This window comes from Ochotona princeps, chromosome 8 (assembly GCF_030435755.1).
Source record: "Ochotona princeps isolate mOchPri1 chromosome 8, mOchPri1.hap1, whole genome shotgun sequence".
Taxonomy (NCBI): Eukaryota; Metazoa; Chordata; class Mammalia; order Lagomorpha; family Ochotonidae; genus Ochotona; species Ochotona princeps.
The window spans coordinates 49274811-49301667 of record NC_080839.1 but is presented as its reverse complement, the minus strand read 5'-3'; the positions used below and the strand labels follow the sequence as shown (position 1 = coordinate 49301667).

The window sequence follows — 26857 nt, the reverse complement described above, 5'->3', positions numbered from 1 at the left end:
AATGCATTAAGACCAAGACTCGCTGCAGGGGATAATGGTTCTGATTGCTGTTGACTCATGTCTCCACCAACTGCCTCATGTAAAATAAGTGACATTTAAAAGACATCAAGATGTGAGAAGAGGTAAGGGAGAGAGGAAGAAAGAGAGAGGAGGGTAGACAGTATGCACTGTGAAACCTGCCACCCGAACCTGCCGCTCAGCTTCTACCCTAAGTGGCAGGAAATGATAACTCGACATGCCACGGGTGACCTGCACTCAGCTTTTAACTTCCTGTCTTGTGTTTTTAGAGAAGAAGAAAAAAAATCTGTAAAATTGCTTCTGGGAACTGCTCCAACATGTTATCATTTATTTCCAATTTAATTTTTTTAAACTTTTATTCTTTTGCCCTCGCATATCAGTCTATTCATCTCTTTAAAAGCTGGAGGCTGAATCAAGTTCGGCAGCGGTAGACAACAAGAGGCAGTCTACTTTCTGAAGGCCCATTTATGTCTATTTTTATAAAGAGAATCAAATTCCAGTTTACAGTAAGCATATGCTTCAGTTGACATCTGTTTCTAAGACTTGGACGCTTTGTTTGCATAACAGTCACCAACAAATGGCCTTGTTTTAAGTCCGCTCACTGAGTTGTGTGTGAGTCGTTCAGCTGGGGATTTCAGTCGCAGCTGATCCCCTACCGCTCCTAGCTGATAGGAAAGAGGAAAATCCGAGAAGCCCAGTCCTATTTATTAATGCAGATTTTAACATTCTCAATGAACCACTTATCCAGTGTGATGCGGCAACCAAATCCTTATTTGCTCAGGCCGAGGAGGGAGTGTTCTTCAAAGTGCTGAATTAAAGCTTACCAGCATTCTTTTTTTTTTTTTTTTTTTTTTTTGAGGGGGAAGGGAATGCGGAGGAAGGAAGGAGAGAGAGAGCAAGGTCCTTTCATTAACCAGGCTGATATTTCAGAGCAGAGCACAATGAGATTGAATCTACATGGGGGCATTGTAAACCAAGCTGGGTTTAAATGAATTTACTGTTAACCAAGACCATCAGATGTTTGCAGAGCCCTAAAATGTTAGCCTTTTGTACCAAGTCTTGATGATTTTCAGTTGATACCACTTCACGGTCAGTTTAGAGTTGGATAGAGCAGGATTGTATTTCCTTCATTTGGCTGGTCTTGTTTCGTTTTCAAGCATATCTGATTCACACATGCGTGGGAAACAGGCAGGATGTTAAAATATTGCAAGAAGCGCATGTGACTGTCTTTAGGCTGGCTACTGCTAATTAAAGAAGTTACTACTCATGTGAAGCTGCTGCAAATACAAAACTAATCCGCAGACTCCGTAAGGCTGCCCTTTCTTCCCCCTGCCCCCAGAAAGGCGTGCCAGCAGTTAAACATATGAGAAATCCAAGGATGGGTTCTGGGAGCCTCAGAGAGAAAACCTGATTAAGAGGGGGCTTTCCTTTAATTCTCATTTTTCCACAGAAGAGATCTAGCTTTAATGAGTTTGAAACTGTAACACTCACTGATTTATACATACTGAGCTTCCCCCACCCCCCGCCACCTGCGAATTATTGTATAATATTCAGTCATCGTTTACGGAACGTGTAACTTTTCTTCAAGGGGATTTACATATCAACTTTTCCTAGTGGAATCAACAATAGTAGCATGAAATGTATCTACTCCATTTACTCTTACCCACCGCTCCTACTTTCTTTTTCCCTTTAATTTTTATATATGGTAAAAATTTCATTGAAGAGAGATTTTTAGATGACAGGACTGTAATTTTAAACCCAATAGAAGAGGTGTAAGCAATTTGAGCTTAGCTGAAGCGTAATCTTAGGTTGTCAAGAAGAACCCCATTCTCCCTATGCTAATCAATCAGTGTATCAACCAACCAATCATCTCTTCAGCTTAGCATATATCCTAAGGTTTGATATATCTATTAACTGCCCATCATGCAGCTGGTCTCTGGATGATGAGATTTCCCCCTATCTTGGCATTTGGCGGCCGACGACTGAGCTATCACAGACTCAGATAAATACCAAAGTGGAGATTTCAATCCTGTTCCTGAGTGCAGAGACAATCCAGAAATATTGAAAATATTCCAAGAAGAGAATACACAGAAAATTACATTTCTCAACACCGTGCTATGGATGAAAATTGTATACATTACATGATTCTCCCTCTTTGGACACAATAACAATGTAAAACAGAATTGCTCGTGTATTACAATCGGAATGTTGGCAATCAAAAGAATCGTTGGAACCTGCTTCCAACTCTTAATTGCAAGACAAATGACCTGTAGACATTCTGAATAAGTAAGGCTAATGACCACTTAGAAGATAAATTTCCTGAAAACAAACAGAAGCCCAATTATATAAAGCAAAAACAACCAAACACAAAATCACTGTAATTCTGTGGAAGCGGATCACTATTTCTGAAGATTATATATTGCTTCCTGGCTCAATTCAGAGTTCCTGATATGTGGTGAGCTGCAGCTGAATATATCTGTAACCTCTTCCTACAACCCGTGTGCTGAGGCATACCACACTGCACAGAGGCTGTGTTTCTATATAACTATTTATTGAAAAATAGCAACCAAAATGCCTGAAGCTTAATTGAGGAGCACCTGTAAATATGTTGAAATTGCAGTGAATATGACACCTTTGTTCAAATACTGAATCTCGTCAGGAAAATAAAAATTTCCCCATTAGATGCAAATTCTCATTATGCTGTTTTCCTTGCTCAGTATGTTGTCCATGTCTCTTTCTCTGGAAAGAAAACCAAGGATCACATTAGGGACCTGACATCCTAGCCCAGAGTCAGTCATGAGCTGGCTGCTGTGTGATAAGAAAGTTTCTTACTTATTTATGCTTTCTCATAAGTTGAGATTTCTTCCGACAGACCCATGGAAAGCTGTAATGAGGGATGGGTTTTTGATAATGGTTAAGACACCACAGTACCTGGTTCAAGTCCTGGCTCCACTACCAATTCCAGCTTTCTGCTGGTGCATACCCTGGGGGGCAGGTGACTGAGTCCCTGCCATCCACATGGGATACCTGGAGTGACTCCTGGCCCAGCACTGGCTATGGTAGGCATATAAAGTAAACCAATAGCTAGAAAATCTCCCTTCCTTTGTCTCTCTACCTTTCAAAAATAAGACAAAAATTTTTTAAATTGTAAAGTAGCAACTATTTCTCTCATCATATGGAAACACATGTTCTTCCAAAAATGTTGTTTTATGGTGATAATATTGTGAATTTAAACTTGGACTGTAATATTTGCTGAGCCGAAATCTCTCCAGTTCAGTTGGGCAACTTAAGAGTGGAGAAATATATTCTAGCCCACATACAGCGCTCAGGGTCTGAAGCCATTGTTTCAATCATTTGCTGGGGGTGGAGCCAAGGAGGAGGAATGATGGAGTTCACCATAACATGAACTCTCTGCTGCTGGAGAGAGGAGAAAATCTCTTTTCTGTCCTGAGAAGTCCAGCGTGAATCCACGGAGACCATGATGACTTCTCTGCTCTCAACAACTCAGCCCGTGCACTTTGATCTCAACTGAAGAACACTCATGTGTCCTGGTGGGAAGGGACCGGTGACAATATCATAGCTCTAGAATTTTTGTATTTTTCCCAACAGAAAGATAATTGCCATGTCAAGTTCAGAGCAATGGCTTGGTTTAAATGGTATATTTGAAGGCCCCTCTCAAGGAGTTGGTGATTCTCAGAGAAAAACACTGTGCTGTGTGGGGTTACAAATTTTATCATAGCCAAGAGAAGAGGACAAAGAAAAAAGAAAAAGCTTACGGACAATAATTTTCTCTCTCCTCTCGCTCTCTCAGTCACTTAAAGGACCCATTCTAGAACTTGCAAGGCTTCTTTGATTAAACACCTGCCTGTTTATAGATATTCACAGGTGTGTCCCAGATACGAGCACCTATGATATAAAGAAAGCCTAAAGACTGATGGAAAGAAAGATGGCCTTACTGAGTGTAGGTTGTATGTAGCTGGCCAGGAAACTTGTAAGCAGGCAGCTTTCAGGCCCGGGACAGCCTAAGTCCTGCAAACATCCGTCCTGTCCTCTGGTGATAATTGTCCCACTAGGTCTGCAGATTGCAGATATAGATTTTGAAAAGCCTCCTGAAAGTGGATTTAGTGCCATTAGAAACTCATGCACACAAGAATTGACCTGGGATTGTATTTACAGGTAGAATCAGGTCCTGAGTAGATAAAGCATGTGAAGCTCAGTAATTAGATTTGGCAAAAGAAGAGGGATTCAAGGCCTGGCGCAAGAACCTAGCGGCTAAATCCTCACCTTGCCTCCGCCCAGATCCCATATGAGCACCAGTTCATATCCTGGCTGCTTCACTTCCCTTCCAGCTCCCTGCTTGTGGCCTGGAAAAGTAGTAGAGAATGGCCCAAGCCTTTGGGACCCTGCACCAGTGTGGGAGACCTGGAAGAAGCTCTTGGCTTTAGGTCAGCTCAGCTCTGGCTGTAGTGGCCAGCTGGGGAATGAACCAGCGGACGGAAGATCTTTTTGTATCTCCTCTCTGTGTATCTACCTTTCCAATAAATGAAATAAAATCAAAAGAAAGAAGAGGGCTTCATGTTCTGTGGTAGTGGTGGTGGTGAGTTCCAGGTGAAACCAGTTTGCTACTATACCTTCAACATGAACACAACACACCTTCACATGCATCGTAGACACATGCCCCCAAGAGGTAACCGGCCCCTCAAGGAGTATAGGCTCAAAGAAACAGATCCAAGGATGTTTGTGAACCCTTGAAAGCGATATCAGCAAGATGTCCTTATCAGATGTTTTTGCTTTTATAAAAGAAAAGTTTGCTTTTCTATTGTGGAGTCATAAAAATAGAAAAAGGGTGAAAATGAAAGTGGAGGGGAAAAGGAGATAGAGACTGGGGAGATTGAAGAAATCAAAGGAGGGGACTAAGGCACGGACAGTGCGAGTGGCTCTGTGGTCCACGTTTTCATTTTAGTGGGGTGGGGGTTCTTTCCACTTAGAATACATTGGGGCTAGAGAGGGAGATTCATCCAAACTCCAGTCACTGAAGGGAGTCAGAGAGGATCTCTCCAGAGTCCTCTTTTCCAGCTGGCTGTTGGAGAGATCCCCATTAGCCGGTACATAGCGCATGGAACGCTGCAGGATTCTGGAAGCATTGTGCTCAGCCATTCAGCAGTAGAGTACAGAAGGGAAGGGAGCGGGCACCGAGAGCAGAGGGCACATAGTGAATGCTTTATAAACACTCTAAATGGGTGAAAAATAATGACCCCTGCCTTCTTTGTGGTTCTTAACTCATGCTGCCACGAGATTGGTTATAAGGTCCATATCACACTGTGATATGAAAGTATTAATTGAATAGGGGCAATCAGAGTTTCTAGGTGAATAATGACTTAGAAATAATATTCTGCCCAGTTCAACAATGGACTGGGGGAACCAAGGCTTTCCTTGGCTATACAGTTCTCTTGATGAGGTCAGACTTTTTTTTTTAACTCAGAGGTATGTGCATTTTGTGTCCTATTTTAACTCTTAAATCTGATATGAATTTCTTTATGATAACTTAAGAAGGAAGAAAAATTAAAGAAGGCTGTGGTAGATGCTAGTACTGTCCTTTCTGTTTAATTTGTGACTTTTAGGTAGATACCATCAGGGGCGCTCATCTGAATGAAAACCCTTCCATTAAAAACAAACAAAACAAAACAACAATAAAAAATAGCGCTTGGTGGGGGTTGGAGGAAAGTGTTGTGACACATTAGGTTAAGCCATGGCCTGGCTTGCCTGCATCCCAGAGTGGAATGTCTGATTAGAGGCCCATCTCTTCTTCCAACACAGCTTCCTGCTAATGTATGCACTGGGAGACAGCTCAAGTAACTTGTGTCCCTACACCACATGGAGACCTGGGTGGAGTTGCTGGCTCCTGGCTTCAGCCCTGGCTCCTTCCCTGTTGCTGCCGCCATTTGGGGAATTAAATAGTAGATGAGGGATCTCTTTCCCACTCTCCCTTTGCCTTTCAAAATAAATAAATAAACTGAAAAAAAGAAACCACAAATCTACCACGTAGAGTTTAATTAATAATATTGAACCAACGGCAGCTTCTTAGTTTTAAGGAGTGCTAAAATGTTAGCAATGGGAGAGATAAAGTGAATCCTAGGAACTTTCTGAATTTTCTTTGCAATTTTTCTCTGAATCTGAAATTATTCCAAAAGGAAAAAGTTTAGTTAAAGTAAAAGCTCCAATACTGTGGGTAAGCTTTACCATGACTGCATTTGAACAAGAGCATGCTTAGCCCTACACTGATGGGAGCATATTCTTAATATTTCTGCAAATGCATTTCCACTCAAACCTGATGATTCTGGCTTAAGACTAACGCTGTTTTCATGGAAATCACCAGATAGGTCCCCGGTTGATCATGCTGAGATGACTCACTTATTCAATATTGCATCAACGGAAGGGGGGGGCGGGGATTTAGAATTATCTGACTTCTTGGAATGCCACCCAGGATTTATTTCAAATAAAATAATCTCATGACACATTTACTACCCATTGCATACTGTGTCACATTGCCAGTTGCTCTAAAGTTTGTATTTTCTGTGAGACTTGCTGTGTAGTACATTCGTTATCATGTGAAAGTATCTGTCAAATTAGAGGCTGTCCAAACAAAAACTTAAAATCCTAAAACTTTCTTCACAAAGTGTGATAATTCTTGGCTACGCTAGTAAACAGTTTGACATGTGTTTAAACATAATTCAGTATTTTTTTTATCAGATCGTCTTTTCTTAAAGGTGTATCTAATGAAGTGTGTGACTGTATAATAGAGGAGACAGTATTTGATTTTTAATTTTTATCTTAAATAGTTTCCACCGTGTTATATGCCCATTTGGATTTTTAAAATAAAAAGCAATTGTAGAAACACATGTACATGTTGCTCTGCTTGCCCCATTGTTCTCGCTCCTGTTCTTGTGGCCATCTCTTGCCCTGAAGAGTGAACTCTTTGAGATCAGGCACTGTGACCTCCACATCTAGCCCAATGCAAATAAACAGCAAGAATCCAGTCAACATTGATTTGAAGAATAAACAAGTGAAATCCCATTTGAATGCATGTCTTCCATTTTAAAGGGAACCAGATAACTGTCTTGAATTTGCTCTCTTCCCTACTCCCGCTTTAGGGCGGCCTCACAGTTTGGACTGGTTGTTATCATTGCTATCATTCTACCATGTATACTGACCTTTCAAATCAGTAGAAAGTATTTAAAAAGAGAGAGAGAGAAATTGTTCGTGTTGCAAAACCTATTATAATGCATTTTCAAATATGTCAGACACATCTTTGTTAAAATTAAACCAGGGATTGGTTTTGAGCGACTAGCCCCTATATCCTTACAGAGGCCGTGGATGGATGCATCTAAGCTGCTTATTATATTGATGGGTTTTGCTGCTCTGCAGCAAATGAAAACAGGCAGCTGCTTCCTCCATCAAAGCAAAAAGCAGCCTGAGTTTTTATTAACCGAGTGTTCATTTCTTCTATTGCCAAAATTCTTACACAAAACAAAAGAGCAGTTTTTAGCACATTATTGCTTAACTAGACATGAACAACTGACAGCAAGTGATAAGCCTGGCTGCTTTTCACAACTGGTAATCATTTTTGGAATAGATGTTTTAATATAGTTGAATATAAATTTTGTAATTTACATCTACAATGGTACGTAAATTTATAGATCCAGTTTGTTGCCGGAGAATGAAGGCTATGATTACAAAAGGCTTTTCCCAGTGTTGTTTAATTTTTAATGACTATTTGAAAACTGGGGGGAAGGAAAATGAAATCAAATTCATTTCTTTAAAAAATAAAAAAAAAAAGACGTGTTAAAGACAATCATACGAGTTGGTTGGAGACATTGTAGAGGGCCTGACAGAGCAAGGCTGAGGTGTTCTCAGTCAGGGCCCAGCACCACATTTCCATGGTAGCCACAGCGCACTGCCCAAGTTTGTGCAGCAGCAGAAATTCCTCGGGAAAACAGACCATTCCCTTCCCTTCCCATCAGTGGATCATGATGAGTGGAGAGACAGAATGGACAGAACCATTGGACATTTGGCATAGTTGAGAGCTTCAGCAGCATCTGTTCCTTTTTTTTTTTTTTTTTTTTTTTAAAGCAACCTGACTCTGGTGTGTTGATTTCAGGTGAAATGACAGAGAAGGATTTGTTTAAAGTGAGCTTAGACCCAGCCTCAAGGAGCTGTCACTTTATTTACCAAGCCAATTTGCTAAGTGGTGTCTTGTGGAACTTGCTAATTGCACTTCCTGCTGTTAAAGATGGGGAAAAGTTAGCTTAGCAGTGCTGAGGAATTGTCCGGCAGCAGACCTCCTGGGTTTGATTTGAAGTTCAGCATCCTCTATCTGGCTGCCTGTTGTCCAGGTCCGCAGCAGCAAGGACCCTGGAGACTATTCCTGCCACCCACTGGGAAGCCTGGGTTGGGTTCCTAGCACCTGGCTTCATTCATGGTCACTAACAGTGTTTGTGGCGTGAGTGGGTGAGTCTGTTTCTCTTCCTTCCTTCCTATCATATTAATTATATACATATAAATTATATATATATATATATATATAGAAAAGAAAGAAAGACAGAAGGAAAGGCAGCTCTCCTCTTTTACCCTTCACCACACAGAAATAACTCTTTCCTCAAGACCTGAGAGGTTGGGCCAGCGTTTGGTGGAGCAACTAAGAAGCTCCTTGGGGTGCCTGCATCACGTATGGGAAATGCTGGTGGGAGTCCCAGCTCTGCTCCCAGTACCGCTTTTCTCCTAAAACACACCTTGGGAGGTAGCTGATAGGTTATGTGGTTGGATTCCTGACACTCACTGGGGACACCTGGAGTGAATTCCTGGTGTCTGGACAGTTGAGGAATGAACCAAAAGATGGAAGCATGCTGTCTGTCTCTCTGAAATAAAAGAAAAAATTAATAATAATAATAATAATAATAATAAAAGACCTGAGAGGGCAAACTTGGGACAAAGGCAGATGTTCTTCGACGTTCGGACGTTCTTCTTCTACGTTCTTCCCAAGAAGTCCTCTTTTGCTTAGAAGGTAATTTTGCTCCCCTGAGCAGGAGGCAATTCATCTGAGGAAAGCATACAGCACAGAACTATAGGCAGTATTGGAGAGGGACAAAATTGTTACTTGAAAAGATTTTCTGTTACTACCCTCCTTGATTAAACAAATCAAAATCCTACACTGTAATCCATAAATAAATATTACTATGTTTTGCCAATTAAAACAGAAAAAAATGAATGTCCTGCAACTGGGTTGTATGGATGTCGAGCAGTTCTTGTTTCTGAACTTGGGAGATCTCCTTAACAATAGCAGCTCTAATGCAGGTATTTGTAAAGTTCTGACTTCTAGGACCATTCTGAATCCTAGTGGAGGTTTAAATTTGAGGTTATGGTACAATGTTTGTCACAGCTGCACAGCTTTTGTTTGAACATATGCAAATATAATGGCTCACATCCATTGGATCCAGAGTTGGAGGCCTTAGCAATCAATTTGACCTTCTATTTCCTTCTTGAAACTAGAGCCCAAAGTCCTCAAGTTAGTTATTAATAAAACCATGAGAACTAGCAGATATTTCTCTTGATTTCAGGAGCAGTCTCCAGCTGTGGTGACAGTACATATTCTTACAGGAAGAGGCAGCACAGTGGCTCAGCAGCCTGATCTTGTACCTTACAGCACCAACATTCCGTATGGGCTCCGATTCTAGTCTTGGCTACTCCACTTCTGATTCCAGCTCCCTGCTTATGGCCTGATAAAGCAGCAGAGGATGGCTCAAGTTCCTTGGATCCCTGATCCATGTGAGAGACTGGGAAAAGATTGTGCCTTCTGGCTTCTGATCGGTCAGCTCCAGCCCTTGTAGCCATCTGAGGAGTGAACCAGCAGATGGAAGATTCTCTTTGTAACTTTGCCTTTCAAATAAAAATCAATCGATTGGTCAATAAAAAAGAAAAAGATGTGGCCATAGGAGACTGGCCTGTGGAAGTCAGATGTGTGGGCTCAATCCCTGGCTTTGCTGTTCTGGTTTGCTATTCTTCAGTTTGCTTCCTTATGCCCATTAACTGCCCATTGTGATACAACATTCTTTACAGGGCTATTTCTAGGATTGAATGAAATCATCCATATGAAGTACACAGGCTGGTGCTCATTGCCAATTATAACAACAGCAAACACTAATTGTGCACTTAGTAGGCACTCTTCCAGCTCACTCCATCTGTAGTCTGTTGATTGGCTTAGATAGTGTATGGCTTTTGGGCAGTGTGATTGACTTGGAGAGAGGGAGTCAGGCAAGGAGAGGTGAAGTTACTTGCCAGGTTTACAGGGCTGAAGGTATCAGAGCTGTCTTCCCAGCTGCTGTCTCCATCCCATTAGCTGCCACAGCTGTGGTGTGTTCCTTTTGCTCAGGGGTGCTCCAGCATCTTCCCTGTCCTGCCTCTGAGAAATTACCCTTCATCGCTGGGTGTTAAACCAACCCTCAGGTGAAGGCTGGGGCCTCTGAGGACAAGCCTCCCCTTCCTGCCTCAGTATCAAGATGTCTTCCGTCTTTCCCTTAGACATCTGAATTGAGATTTATGTTTTCAGTTTTCTTTGCATTGCTGATTAGATCACTTCCATAAACGGACCCTCTTACAGTTCCAGAAGAATTCATTGTTGTGTCACTAGGCAGTTGCTTGCGCCTTTTTACTTCCCCTTCCTTTCACAGGCTCATTATTTCTAAACACTAGAAGAAATAAACTCAGAAAGCAATTCTTGGGATCCTTGATGTAGTAACCCAATGGAGGCAAAATCTAGCTGTGTGACAAAGTATCTACTTGATTTGAGAGATTTCTCAACGTTCTTGTGTCTTCGTCTCTTTATCTGTCTGGGTAGCACCAGCATTCACAGCGGTTTGCTTTGTTTATTTACCCTGGTTTATATGAAAGACAGAGAGACAAACAGAAATTTTCTGTTCCCTGGTTCACTCTCTAGTGCCTGCAGCAGGTGGGGCCTGGCAAACCAAAAGCCCAGAAGTCAATCCAGGTCTCCCACATGAATGGCAGGGACCCAAGTATTTGAGTCATTGCCTGCTGCTCCTCAAAGTGTGCCTTATCAGGAAGCTGTAAGCAAAACAAAGACTTGAACCCAGGCTCTCCAATGTGGTACAGCATCCCAAGTGCTGGGCCAGAGCCCTGCCCCCTGCATTCAATAAATGAGCATCATGGACAAGCTTCCACCTGCTCCCTCTTCTGAGCTGTGCAGACATTTCCCTCTAACCAGATGTACCTGTATTCTCTGTGACGTGGCTCCAGAAACACAGGGAGGCCTGCTTTCAATGTGCTGTGCAAGTGAGTCTGTCAATAGATCAGAGCCAAGGAACAAATATAGAGCAAGCATTTTCCATGGACATGGAATTCTTATTTCAGATTGATTTTCAAAAGTTCCCAGAGCTTTTGCATGTATTATCCCAAAATTCAGTTTGGGTTTGACCTTATAGGTGATCAATTAGGAATACAAATGTCAAAGAAAGTATTATAAAAATGCAATCAAGGTTAAAAAAATTCCTTGTATAGCAATGTGTGAAGGTAGCAGCAATAGTAGCTAACACTATGAACAGAAAATTTACTATAAGCCAGGCAAAGCTCTAATTGCCTGCATGCATTGTCTTATTTAGTCCTTACGTAATCCCGGGGGTGTGCTTCTGTTGCTTGCACTTAACAAATCAGAGAACTGAGGCATTATCTGACAACACTGACTTACATAGCAACATCCCCCTCCAAACCCGCACAGTCATTTTCTATCTCCTCAACATGTTGTATTATCTTCACAATATCAGTCAGTATCTGAAATCATCTTATTTATTGTCTAATACCTCTATTAAAGTTAGTGAGGCAAGCGCTTTGTTTTAGTCACCGTTGCACACCTCCTTGTCCAGCTTCTGGAATAGGCATGGCTGCCTATTGCATGGCTGAATAAAATGGCTTAAAAATTTACCCAAGGTCACACAACTCTAAGAGCCAGTATTCAAGCTGAACTCTAACTCCACAATGTGAGATCTGGGTTTTTGGTTGTAGCTTTTTATAGCTCGAAAGCTCCAGAGACATAATCTAACCCAAGACTATCATCTTGCAAGATGAGGATCCTACAGCTCAAAAGGCGCTATGACTCCCAGGATCTTCCTGTTTGTTAGCCACGAAGTCAGGATCAGATCCCTGACCCCTGGGTAGTGTCTTTATGCCATGAATTCAGCCGCTTCAGTTCAGATAGAACCGAAGAGAAATCCTCTATGTGTCTGCTGTACATCATGCGTTCACTGATTTGTGCACCTGGGGCATAGCTGCATAGCTGAACATTGCTCTCTCCTTCCCCACCCCCTTCATCTAACTAGGGCGGCTTGTCAGTGCACCTTCTAAATATATCTCTAATGTTGCTACCTTCCCTCACCCCAAGAACCATGCGGCAAGCCATGATCAGTTCCCACCTGGCTAACTGTAGCCTCTGATTTAGTTTTTCCAGCCTCTCTTCATTCCGTTTCAATCTGTTCTCTTTGGAACTGTATTCTAAAATCTAAAGCTATCTGTACTACTCCGGTCCTAAAACACCATTTGTTTTAGGGTATGACTTAAAAGTCTTAACAGGAGTCCTCAAACCCACGGCGTCTGGCCCTTATGTACCACTTCCATCTCAAATTGTGCAGCTCTCTTCCTTTCCTACCAACCTCCAACATTTTTTATACTCCTGGAACATCAAGTCTTCAGAACTTTATTTCTTGGGGCTCCCCTTGAAGAACCACTCCTTTAACTCATGTCACCCTCCTTCTCTCCTTGGTACTTCATCCTCTGGGTCTCAACTTACCTGGCTACTTAGAAGCAAAATGTCCCTGATGGACTCCTCCAGAGCATTTACCAGAAATGATCCAAGTTAATTTTCATTTATGTTTGCAAAGCAAGCAAGGTTGGACCTATTTTTTCTTTTTTCCTTTATGTATATAAAGTGAACTGATTCCACATATTTCATGATACAAAGTTAGAAGCATAGCAATACTTCCTACCTTTCCTCCTGCCTACATCCTCCACTTAGTTCCTCTTTCCTTTTTTCTTTTTTCCCCTAATTTTTACAATGGCATATTGTAATTTCCCTTCACAAGAACAGGCTTAACACTCCATTAAGTAAATATATCAACACATAGCAAATAAACAAAAAGCAAACAAACAAGATGCTACTATTCCCTAGGAGTTTAGACAAAAGCTGTAAGCAATGATCAAATCTCATGATGTCAGTCTACTCACACAGATTAGATTTTTTGGACTCTGTATATTAGTTATCACAGATTAGGAAAAACATGGTATTTTTTTTGGAGGATACTAGCGTATTTCACTAAGCATAGTGGTTTTTCATTGGATACATTTAGTTACAAAAGATAATATTTTAGAGGTTTATGACTGAGTAGTATTCCATCTTTTTTTAATTCAGTCATTGGTTGATGTACATCTAGATTGATTGTATATCTTATCTATCATGAATTGAGCTGCTATAAGCATTGCGGTACAGATGACTCTCTTATATGCTGATGTGTTTCATTTGGATAAATTGCCGTGAGTGAGATGTCAGACTCAGATGGTAGACGTATTTTCAGATATCTGAGGAATCTCCATGCTGTCTTCCATTATGGTTGCACTAATTTACATTCCCCCAACAGTGGATTAGAGTACTTCTGTGGCTGGGGCTTTTTTAAGGTCTAGTTGATATTATTTGCTCAGGAAATTCCCAAGCCTGAACTTCCTTTTTTAAACTTAATTAAAAGACAGAGAGAAGGAGACAGACCGGAGACATTTACTGGCTTACTCCCCAAATGCCTGCAATGGCCAGGTCTGGTCTAAGTCAGAGTCAGGAGCTGGAAGCTCTGTCTAATCCTCCCGTATGGGTGGCAGGAATCTAATCACTTGAGCCACTTCTGCTACTTCCCAGAGTGCACAGAGTCAGGCCTTCAACCTAGGATATAAGCATACAGGATATAAGCAACCCAAACAACATCTTAACTGCTATTCCAAATGCCTAGATCAGTAACATCAATGCATTTATTTTCCCCAAAAGGTTCAATGGCCCCTCCCTTTGAGTCTCATATTTGAGAGAGGTTTTTTTTTTCCTTCTTTTGCACGATGTACACAATTATGTAGTTCAAGGAAGGTAGAGAGCATTGCTCCCTTGGTGGACATCGGCTGCTCACGGGAAGCTGCTTCTCTGCCTTGAGTGCTGGGCATGGTGTCACCACTCAGCAAGTGCAAGCCATTAGGCAGAGAGGAGGGAGCCCACAGTGCGCTCCTTGGTGGACGCTGTCTGTCATCCTTTGAAGATGAGCTGTGGGAAAGCACAAAGCTCGCAAATGGAAGTGATCTAGAAGGCCCCATGCCTAGCTGGATACTCATGTCACTTAATGTTAGGGTTTACTCAGTGTTTAGGTTAATAATGGATGTGTTGTTTGTTTCTAGATTTACTGGGAAACTTGAACATTTAAAATAAATCTAAACTAGCTGCTTCAGTAATAAGAACAAGAGCACCATTGGTTGCATGCACTCAATAGATCACATTGCCAACTTTCCTCCTCACTGTGGCTCCATGGAGAGCTAGGTTTTCATATTTTAGTGTTGGCTGGCCACTAGCTTTCTGAAGCAATAGAAATATCTGTGCAGAGAACCAAGCCTTTGTTGGAAGCAAAATGCAATGAAACCAAATGACCACAGAAATTCAAGCATAATATAGTATTCTTGTTCCAAACAGAGTTCTTGTGTAGCTAATGCCTTTATGGAAGCCCAATGGATGAAGAGGACCTTTTCTCCTCTGAAATAAATGTGGTTGTTCTATACAGAAAGCAACAAAGAAAGGAAACTGCATGCCACTGAGTAACTTAAGGAAGGTCCTAATTCATGACATGTGTTTTTGAGAACAAATGACCTAGAATCAGCTATTAGGTAAAATGTACTGTGGTGCTCTTTCTTTAGATCAGTGCTTTAGCTACTGTAAATACCACTGTGTCCATCCTCTTCTGCCTCATCAGGTGATGTCAAGAAGGTAGCATTAGTATCCATAACTGAATAATAAAACTGCAGTAGTATTAATGCAGCAAAAATCTTGAGACCTCAATATTCTTGGCTTGAATGTTCTACTAGAAATTATTCTTATCACTTTCTAATACATTTCTGTGTTTCAGAAAACCCTCTTGTCAAGATTCTTTCTGCATGTGTACCAAACCCCCAACACTCAGCTTAGAGTACATAAAGTAGAAATGTACTCTTGGCAAGAGAAGATGAACTGTTGTGTGTCCTGGGTTCCAGAACCATCCCACAGAGCTATATTCAAAAAGAGTATACACTTCTGGAAATTAAGTGATGCATTACAGTGAATTTCTTTGAGACACTTCACTAAACCATTAAAAATAAGATGATTCTAAGATTTAAATCTGTATAGATAGGGAGGTAGCATATAGTAATACAGGTTTGGAAGCCAAAAGACCAGTGGGTAAGAAGTCTAATCTGGCAGATGTGAGAAAGCCAAAAGCTGGGAAAGCTGAGAATCAACTCAGTTTATACTTTTGAGATCTTGAAAGGCTAAGGAACTGATGTGCTAGGTACTTCTTAAAATATACGTTGGAGGGGACTAAATAGGGAAAATTGATTAGAAGGTATTTAAGAAGCCATTATGTCCCATTCCAGGTTACTCAATAATTACCCCTCCTCTCATCCATCTGAAGACTGGAGATTAATGCCTCAGAGAGGGTTAAATGGGGTCTTATGGATTTTATGGGTTACCAAGCATCACTGAAAGCAGAGAGAGCATTTAAAAGGCTGATGTGATGGTGCAAGAAATTTTGTAAAAAGTGAAGAATATGGAGTTTCTGGGTTAGAATTACCCATAGAATCATATGCTAGTTCTTAAACACCTAGTCTCACCCACCTTTTTCAAGAAACCATTGTACGATGTGTTGGGTGAAAGAGAGGAAATGAGACAAGAGGAGGAGGAAAAAGGGGAGAGGAAACAAGAGAAGGGCAAAGTGGAGCCCAGTGGGGCAGAGAAGAGGGTTCTAGTACATCTGCCATACCCTAGGCAAATACGAGACATTCAGTCTGACTAAGCAGGTTGTAAGATACCACAAACAAGTCACTAACAACATGGGTGGCATTCCCAAAGTGAATGATTGTATAGAGAGGTGAAATGAACACTTAAGACTGAAAATGATAGCCCGGTGCTGTGGCCTAGTGGCTAAAGTTCTCAACTTCACGCTCCAGGATCCCCTATGGGCGCCGGTTCTAATCCCAGCAGCCCTGCTTCCCATCCAGCTCCCTGCTTGTGTCCTGGGAAGGCAGTTGAGGATGGCCCAAAGCCTTGGGAACCCTGCACCCGCATGGGAGACCTGGAGGAAGTTCCTGGCTCCTGGCTTCTGATCAGTGCAGCACTGGCCATTGTGGTCACTTGGGGAGTGAATCAGTGGATGGAAGATCTTCCTCTCTGTCTCTCCTCAACTTTATATATCTGACTTTGTAATAAAAATTTAAAAAAAAAAGACTGAAAATGATTAAACACATGGTCGGGGGTGTGGTGGCACAGTGGGTCATTGGTATGACCACATCCTGTATAAAAGTACTGATTCAAGTCTGGGTTGCTCCACCTCCAATCCAGTTTCCTGCCAATATCCCTGAGAAGGTAGTGGGTGATGGCCTGAGTGCATGTGGGCCCTTATCCCTGGAGAATCCAGATGGAGTTCCTGGCTCCTACATTCAGCCTTGCCCCGACCTGACTGCTGCAGAAATTTGATTGTACCAGGAAGATCTCTCTTTCTCACTCTCTGTCACCCTGGCTTTCAAATTAAGTAATTAATTTAAAAAACCAAGTGAGAAAAACAGACATTATATTCCAGACAAAGCAAAAATTTACACAAGAGAAGATGCAATCATGGTTTTCTGCATAATTCAGCGTTATTATGTGGTCATAATAAAATCAGTGGTGAGGATTGATCTTATCAAAATTGTAATATTATACAAAGTACTTCAAAATGTACATGGAGGGAACAGCACAGTGGCATGTAGACTACGCCTCTGCCTATGGTGTAGGCATTTCATAAGGGCAATGATTCATGTCCCAACTGCTCCACCTCCCATCCAACTCCCTACTTATGGCCTAGGAAAGCAGCAAAGAATGATCCAAGTGCTTGAGCCCCTGGACCCACCTGGGAGACTTGAAAGAAGTTTCTGGCTCCCAGCTTCCAAAGGCCCAATTCTGAGCATTGCTACCTCTCTCTCTTCTTCTCTCTGACTATCCAAATAAAATAAATATTTTTTAAAAGACTCATAGGAAATGGAATAAAAGGATGTTTTGGACAAATTTTTTTGAAATCCATGCAAATAAGGAGCCTTCTTAAAACTCATGAAAAATTCATGTTTAAAAAAAAATCCATGCCTGGATTTCAAAATTTTTATAGCAAAATAAATTTATCTTTCCATTCCATTTTTCTATGAGTTTTAAAACATAAATGAGGGTAAAGAGACAGACAGAGCTCCCATGTGCCTACACTGGCACATGGACGGGCAGAAGCTGGGAGCTGGAAACACAGTCTAGTCACCTCCATCTGCAGCAGGAACTCAGTTACTTGGGCCCTTACTACCCCCAGGTTACTGGATAGCTACCCCTCCTCTCATCTAGCTGCTGTCAAGAACTGAAGCCAGGACTCAAACCAAGCACTCTGAGATGTAAGGTGAGCACCTTAACAACGAGGCTACATGTCTGCTCCTCTCTGAACTTGGTAAAGCACCCTCATGTGTGTTACAAGTATCAGTGTAATATTAAAATATGTGTTAAGCGGATGGTGGAGAGCAGATAAGGAGCATGATATGTATGATATGGGGGAGAGAAGTAGAGATGAAAGTTTAAGATGCTTATTTTTGATAGTGACAGTCAATGGTCTTTTGCATAGTACTAAAAAATCAGGAAAGAGCGATACAGACATATTATGTAGACACGGAAGTAACTCAGTTTCTGTGGTTGGACTAAAAGGAGCTGGGTACTACAGTATTTGGACAATGCTAATAGAACTCACTGGCTTTTTGTATGGTGTATATGTGTAATTCCTTTGTAAATAAAATATTTTTTAAAAACATATTTCCACAAATAATAGATAAAATGTAAAAAACCAATAGCTTTATTGAGGCATAATTCACATACTATGCAGTATGTGAACTCCGAATTTTTGGTATAATCAGGGTTGTGCACACATCAGCACAATCCATTTTAGAACATTCCATCACCTGTAGAACAAATCTCATACCCACTGGTGGTTATGTGCCGTTCACACCTCACCTCCTAGCTCTCACAGCCACCGTGGCACACTCTGTGTTCATGGATATCCATGTCTGTACATTTTGCATAGATGGAAACGTATGTCACGTGGTCATTTGTAATTGACTTCTTTCACTTAGTATAATGTTTTCAAATTTCACTAGGTTGTAACCTGTCTCAGAGTTTTATTTATTTCTTTTTTTTCATTATCAAATGAAAGTCTACTATGCAGGCATATAGCATTTTACTCATCCATTGTAGAGTTAATGAACATTTGGGTTATTTCTACCTTTTGATTATTTTTGAATACACTATTATGAACAATTATGTATATGTTTTTGTACTGATTTCTCTCAGGAGTGAAATTGGGTGGGTCGTTTAGTAATCTCCATTTAATTTTTTTAGGAACTACTAGTTTTTCAAAGTGGCTGAATCAGTTTACATTCCCACTAGCAGTGTAGGAGAGCTCCAACACCTACACACCCCCATCAATATTTGTTATGGTGTGATTTTTTAATTACACCAGTAGATATAACACAGTTTCTTATTTCAGTTTTGGTTTACCCTGAGATAACTTTAAAACTTAACAGATCAGCAAAAATAAAATAGGTTGGCAAAACCCTGTCTTGCCAAGATTTTGAGAAACTGCACACTCTTATTGGGGGTATAACTTGGTATAAATTTTATAAGAGGCAATTCAGTACATCGAAATATAAAGTATACTTGTAAACAAAGATATTCGAATTAAGGAGAAAATTATATGCTAGGAAAAAGATATGCCTTGATTATAAAATTATGATTTAGAAAAACTTTGAAACTCATTTAAATGTCTATCAAGTGGAACCTGATTTTATGAAATCTGATGCATGCATGGAATATCTAGGTCATCCATGCAGACAATGGTGCATATAGAACAGATTTTTATTGTCTTGGGAAACTGTGTACCATGCATTGAGGGGGCCAAATCAGATTTTTGAATGCATGATAAGATCTCATTTTTGTAAAATATTTTTAAGCCTAGGAAGATTTTTTTTGAACAATGTCCAAAATGTAACTAGTGATTATATCGTAATGACAGAATTTTAGATGATTTTTTTCACTTTGTTCTTTGTAATTTTTTTTGTATATAATTTAGTTAAAAATCAGCCTCTATAATTTTTTAAGAAAAATTATAAAGCTATTTCAAAAGACCATGCCTTTTAGAAGTCACATTTCTGTACTTAATCAAGGCTTAAATTTTAATTCTTTCCCCTATCATTACTTTTTTTTCCCCAAAATACCTCAAAACCATCTACTAAAGGTATAAAGAAGTTCATTCTTATATAGATTATATCCACTTGGTCTCTTCCTTCAGAGAATCCTATTATGAATCCTTTATGGGGCTTTCTTACATGGAAATCTGCCAGGTATTATTAGGACTTGGGTGTCTTGCCAAATCCTGGGAGAAGGAGCAGGTCAAATGGTTCTCCCTCTATTGACTAGGATCATTGTTTGGGATTCAGATATTCTCCCTTTCACTCTTCTTTCCTCCTTTGTAGCAGAATAACTCAAACAGCAGTCAATAACTTTCTTTGTCTTTAAGCGTGTCTATTGTGTGTTAGGAACTGTTCTCAATACATGTGTGTATTCTATTCATTGAACTCTCACAACTGTTCTGTGAGGATGACACTGTTATTGCTAAAATTCTACAGATGAGGAGTTTGAAACACAGAGAGGAGAGATAACCCAGCCACAGTCACTCAGCTAGGAAATGAATGGCAGAGCTGAGTCTAGAGCCCACTGGGTCTCCTTTGATAATACCTGTGGTCTCAACTGCTCCACTCTGCTACCTCTGTGACTTTCCTCCTAATTGGATTGCAAACACTTCTTCCTGGTTTTTGTTGCTTCTCACCTGAGCTGCAACTTCTGGAAATTTCTGCCAGCCAAGCTGAGGGAGTGAGTTCACCTGAAGGGACATTCCCTGTTTATTCTCTTAGGACTTTACTGATCATTTCTTTCATCAGTTTTTCCTATGAAATGGGTAGATTTCTTACTCCTCACAGTTGGAGATTTATCTAGGGGTTGGGATGGAATGAGGACTTTTTAAGATAGTTCCATTTTGCAGAGTGCCTATGCCTTCATGGCATGTTAACCGCTCAATCTGCCCTCTAGAGCCAAATCAGTCGCCATTTTTTATATGGAGGTAAAGGCTATGGGACAGGACTGCACATGCACTGAGCTGGGAGTGAACTCAATTCTGACTCAGTGAACTGTAACACCGTGGCATCCTACTGGTTCCACCCAAGATAGGTCCGGGTAGCCCTCAGACCTGATGACCAGTAGATCAACAACTCTAGTAGTGATACATTAGGTGCCATTTTGTATGGTGTGGTAAAGGCTTTAAGACTGTGGGGACAACAGTGAGCTGTACATGTGCTGAGCTGGGAGTGATCTCACTTCCAGCTTAGTGCATTGCACTAGACCAACAGGAAAATAATACCAACTTTGGCATCGTATGGATAAAAATAGGTTCGTGTGACCCTTAGACCTAACAGCCAACAGGTTCTGCCAAGATCAGCACCACCAACAATCTAGTTATAAAGGACACCTGGTGTCTCCCTAAACTTGGAAGCTGCTCTAACAGGAATTGGGAGAAAGGTTGTACAGACAATGGTGTAGCCTCAGCATGGGATCACAGGAGGTGAAGAGTGGTGAGCCATGAGCTGGGGCTACAGAGATCATGGTAGAATCTTAAATAAGAACCCAGACCTAGAACTTACTTGAGGGAGTGGCGCAAGTGAGTACAAAGAGCTGTGTAACAACCACAATAAGTAAAATCAAATTTTAGACCTGTTGGTGACACAGCTTAGAAACCTACCCCAAGAAGAATCTAATAAATAGAAGTATAATGACCAAGAGCAAAAGAGGAGACAAAGGCACAATCAATATTACTGAAGACTCCCATGCAAAGGAGCAAAAACCTTTGCCAACCTCAGTTAACTGAGGAAGACGTCAAGAAAATGGGAAATGCAAAATTCAAAATGCTTGTTATAAAGCTTCTTCTCAACAACGAGAAGCATGTAATACAGGAGTTCAAGAAGTTTAAGCAATATGTCATACAGGAAGTGAATCAAATGAAATCTGATGTATCAGAAATGAAGAATTCAGTGGAATAAGCTGTAAGTACAGTGGAGAGTCTCCAAAATAGAATAAAGGAAGCAGAAGAATCTCAAAATTAGAAGATATTTCCTGTCACCAGGGGGAAACAAACAAAAAGCTGGAAGCAGACCTGATCAAGCTAAAAAAAAGTATTCAAGAATTAAGAAACACTATTGGGCCTGGTGGCATGGCCTAACAGCTAAAGTCCTCGCCTTGAACGCGCCCGGGATCCCATGTAAGCGCCGATTCTATTCCTGGCAGCTCTACTTCCCATCCAGCTCCCTGCTTGTGGCCTGGGAAAGCAGTTGAGGACAGCCCAAAACCTTGGGACACTGCACCTGTGTGGGAGACCTGGAAGAAGTTCCTGGATCCTGGCTTCCGACTGGCATAGCACCAGTCATTGCGATCACTTGGAGAGTGAATCAGTGAATGGAAGATCTTTCTCTCTGTCTCTCCTCCTCTCTGTATATCTGACTTTCCAATAAAAATAAATCTTTAAAAAATAAAAAAACACTATTAAATGGCCAAATAAAAGAGTTATGGGAGTCCTAGAAGGTGCAGAAAGAGAAACTGGGTTTAAAAATGTATTTAATGAAATAATAAGGGAAAATTTCCCTAATCTGGAGAAAGAATTGGGAAACAACAACCAGGAGGGGCACAGAACTCCCAACAGGCTTGACCAAAAGTGATCTTCACCACAACGCATGATAATCCAGCTCTCTTCGATTGAACATAAGAAAAATAGCCTTAAATGTGCACGTGAAAAAAAAAAATAAACTGACATATAAAGGAATGCCAATTAAACTCACAGGAGACTTCTCACAGGAAACTCTACAGGCCAGAAGAGAATGGAGTGACATATTCCAGATTCTAAATGTAAAGAATTATTAGCCCAAAATAGCGTACCCAGCAAAGTTTTTATTTGTCTTTGAAAATGAAATAAAATTCCTCCACAGTAAAGAAAAGTTAAAAGAATATGCCTCTTCCAAACTTGCCCTGCAAATTACACTTAAAGATGTTCTCTTGACAGAGAGGAGGAATAGCATCTACCAAAACCAAAGGCAAATGGGAAGAACATCTCAGTAAAATAGCAACAGAAGACTAAATCAATGCCCAACCCATTGCTAAAATGACAGGACCAAATTACCACCCACTCATATTAACCCTGAATGTAAATGGCTTGAACTCATCAATCAAACATCATAATTTAGTAGAATGGATTAAAAAACAAAACCCATCTGTTTGTTGCCTACAGGAGACATATCTCACCTACAAAGATCAGCAGAATCTTTATCTCATGGATTTTGATTTTTTTTTTGTTAGTTTCATTTCTTCAAAACATGTTCTTCTGATTAAATTCTTAACTGACTCATAGATCATACAATAACATCATTTTCTTCAAGAAGGTTCTTGATTTTCTTTTTCATTTCTTCAACAACACGTTAGTCATTCAGTAGCATTTTTTTTAACTTCATGGTGTTATTAATTTCTTTTTTTTTTCTTTCCTGTTGATTTTGCTTTGTGACTTTTCATTTAAAGGGATATACAATAGTTTTGTAATGGAGAATGTCATATCCAATAGCATATTATTTAACTCCATGGCATTGTAAATTTCTGTTTTTCTTCCTGTTGTTGATTTTGTATTGTGGCTTTTCAGTTAAGGGGATGTATAGTAACTGTGTAATGGAGACTGTCATATCCAGATATGAGGATATAATGCAGTATGCATCTCTACTTCCAGATCGAAGATGGACTCCCAATGAAACTGTTAGCTATATCTTGACAATAGAAGGTTGGACTCTCTGCCATTGTCCATGCCCACAATGATGGACATATGACAGTTTATGAAGAGCTGTACTATAGTAATATGACAGGGGAACTCATTGGGGGAGAGGGAACTTAGGAAGGGAGTAAGGAAAACCCCAGGGCCTATGGAACTGTATCATAAAATGATAATAATAATAAAAAAAGGAGAAAAGGAAAGGAATAATAAACATCATCATTATTATTTTCATTTATACAGTTTTGTAGGTATAAGCATTGCTCCTTCCTCTTTCTCTTCTTCCCTCCCCATTTTCTCTTCCTGCCAGACCTCCTCACCTTATCACAAAGGTATATTCTACCAGCAACAATTGTAAATTACTTTTCTGCTATTCAAGTGTCCCATGGCATTGTAGGTATAGGTAAAGGCAGACACAAATATAGATAATGAAGAATATACATATATTCTCACAGTTGAACTCTATAATAGAGACTAGCTTACCGTGAAGATACATTGCAGTACGCATCTCTACTGCCAAAAAAAAGAGGTCCCCCAATAAAGCAGTTAAATATGCCTTAATGTTACCATGGTTCAGCCTTTGCCTGAACTACTGTCAAATTTCAACTTTTAATATGTGTGATTTTAGTTTGATATTTGTTTGTCATTGAAGTTTAATAAAATTTGTATGGAATACTTTACAATTGTCCTGGAGAAAAAGGTTGTAAGTTATACTACTGTAAAACAACAATATCCCAAATACCCATGTGGTGTAATATAAGTAGTAATAACTGTGTTAAATTTGGTTTAAATTGAACTGGATGTATTGAGCGGTATTTTTAAAAGCCATTTGTTGGGAGAATAACAGCTGTAGTCACTGTGTCTCTCCTTGTGTTTCTAGGCATCTGGCCATCCGAAGAGGTTTTGGCTTACTACTGCCTGAAGCACAGTGACACATTCAGGTACTGAAAAGAGATTTTCATTGTTGTTGTTTTTAGGCATCATGGATATTTAATCTGCATATTAATAGTAGCCAAGTAGCCAAGATTACATTCTTCAAATTAAAATTTGTGGAAGAAAAAAAGGAAGGAAGAAAATGAAGTAGAAAGAAAGGAAAAAAGACAAGACAGAAGGGAGAAAGTTGACAGGGAACACATGTTGCTCCTGAGAAGAAATCGGAATTGCCTTTGGGTACTAATATTGCACAGCAAGCTGTATGCCACATGTCAAAGGCTTTTGATTTCCACTCAGGGCATTTTATTTCGCTTTGATTTAGGGGAAACAAAAGTGAAGTTTCCAATCAATTCTTACTGATTGTAAAGGTCAAAAAAAAAAAAAGGCGGTGGGGGTGGAGAACACCACAAAAACCATAAAGACATTCTTTAAACTTCTCTGGAAGGCACTATAGAATACTTGATAATACCTTCTAGCTATTATTTAAAGATGTCATCCCAGCCCTGACTTTAAAGGTATTTTATGTACCTAACAAAGCCCATTTGTGAAATATGAATTACTGTTGCAGATTCATGCTAAGTAAATGAGGCTTTCCAACTAGCCAGTGTACATTGTAGATCAAATCCGTGGATGGGATTTAGGAAAGAGGAAAAAAATCCACACCTTTTATTTAGAAGCTCTTAAGATGTTTGATAGTCCCAGGAAATATAGGGTTTTCTTCTTTTATTTCTCATTTTACAAGTTATGCAGTGTATGCTTGCTGAATAGCCTGTTATGAACCCAGACAGGCATTAGTGATCATGGTGTGTGTTTTTAACAGTATGTACTTATAGAATTGGGTCAGTAATGTGTGTGTGTGTGTGTGTGTGTGTGTGTGTGTGTTTTAAACTCTGTGGACTGACATTAACTAACTGTTATGCAATTGCTTTGAACAACTAAATACTCCTTGAGTGGATTTTAAAATTAGAATGTCCTTGCTTGGCTTCTCCTCCTCCCCTTCCCTCTCCTCTCATCCCTTTTTCTGTTTTAATTATTTTTTTCCTTTTCTGTTTTTCCCCTCCCCTTTTGAGCTAATCAACTTCCCGAAGTGGTAAGAAGCAGCAACCTGGAGGGTCTAAGCGTATACAGCCACCTCAGGGCAGCTCTGAATTTGGGTGGCGGAGCTGCAAGTCTGGCATTTGCTCATCTCACCGTGCCTAAGCTGCACTGGCGCTCCAATCAGCGAGCAGGGGGGCCAGAGCGAGAATGTCGCACGTTGAGGGGCTGATATTTAGGCACAAAGGGGAGGGTAAGTGCAGAATGCCACCCCAGACTGTCAAGCTTCAGCTCTGAGCCGCTTTACTTCTGGGCGGAGAAGCCAGAACCCAGTCATTAGTGTAGCATGGGTTTGCTGGCTTAACCGTACCATGTGCCTGCATTGTTTGTCCTCTGTGTTGTGTTGGGGTCAGTTGTGATTTAAGTGTTAATTGCTAAATGCTCTTTGTGTAATTGTCCTTTATGGGGGTGGTTCAGTTTTCCAAAATGTTTCCATTTGTTTTAGTTTTTTTCTATATATATATATACATATATATATAGAAAAAAACTACAGGCTTGCATTTATTTGTGTGTGTGTTCTATGGCTGTGACTATAGGCATATCCACACTAATATATATTCTTCATTTACTTGTCTAACTGTTTTTGAAGGCATGAATGTGGATTAGCAGTGTTATCCTTTCCTAACAATTATCTTTCGCTACTCTAGCTAGTTTAGTTCTAAAAGACAGCACCATTGACAAGAGGAAAAAAAAGGGAACCTTCTCAGGTTTTTCAGCTCAGCGGTGGTAATGCTGCAGTGAACGCTAATGAGGGAACCCCCACTGACTTGCCTGCTTTGTGACTTTTCTATTTCATAATTATTTTTAAAACGCAAAACGACATGCGGTAGCCTCATCCTGTCTCCACAACTTCCTGGTAGCGCCGTCCTCCCGCAGATGGCAATTTGTTCTTGTAACATATATATCTCCCGGACCATTTTCATCTCATTTGTATGGGTTCTACCATTTCTTTTCTCTCTTTCAGGGACCTTGCTGTGTGTGAGCTAGGGGGTGGCATGACATGCTTGGCTGGGCTCATGGTAGGTCTTTTCTCAATTCCAATCCCATTCAGAGGGAGAAACAAAAGGAAAAATGTTCCAGGGCCTCCAACTGCTGGGTCAGAGAACCGCCAGCAGCATCAGCTGCGGTCACGCTGCCAGGTCTTGAGAGACCTTCTAGATTGACTTACTTTCGGATCATATTGATTTTATGGTTGCCTCGATGAGCAGAAACATTTTACCTCCGTGTAGTCAATATCGCTTGTTGTGACATTCCAGGCCTTGCACAGTCTTTCTTCGCCATTACGAAAGCAATTTTTTTTTCTTTTTTTTTTTTTTTTTTTGATTCTAGTCCCATTTGCTAAGATACAAGACTAGCCTGGCAAATCACAGTTGGAGCACCATGATATAGCTGCTAATGTTTTGCCTGCATTATTACACCAACAAACATGATCCAGAGCGTTCAGTAATTAGATTCTTTTGAATGAGATTGGCCATTCAGGAACGTCGTTCCCATTCTCTGGGTTCTGACTCATGTATTCAGGAGATATTATGTAGCAGCACAGTGCATTAGACAAGTTTTTATGTCTC

General features: G+C 40.4%; 1 protein-coding gene across 2 annotated transcripts in view; it reads left to right on the top strand.

The window, feature by feature from the left end:
• The window catches only part of CAMKMT (calmodulin-lysine N-methyltransferase), a 396457-nt gene that overhangs the window by 317383 nt on the left and 52217 nt on the right, over positions 1–26857 (top strand). The window contains exons 5-6 of one of the 2 annotated variants that reach the window (XM_004582906.3): positions 24142–24202; positions 26254–26308. In XM_004582906.3, the coding sequence (XP_004582963.2) occupies positions 24142–24202; positions 26254–26308 (116 nt within the window). The remainder of the gene's footprint in view (positions 1–24141; positions 24203–26253; positions 26309–26857) is intronic. The other variant, XM_058668009.1, reaches the window with a different exon arrangement.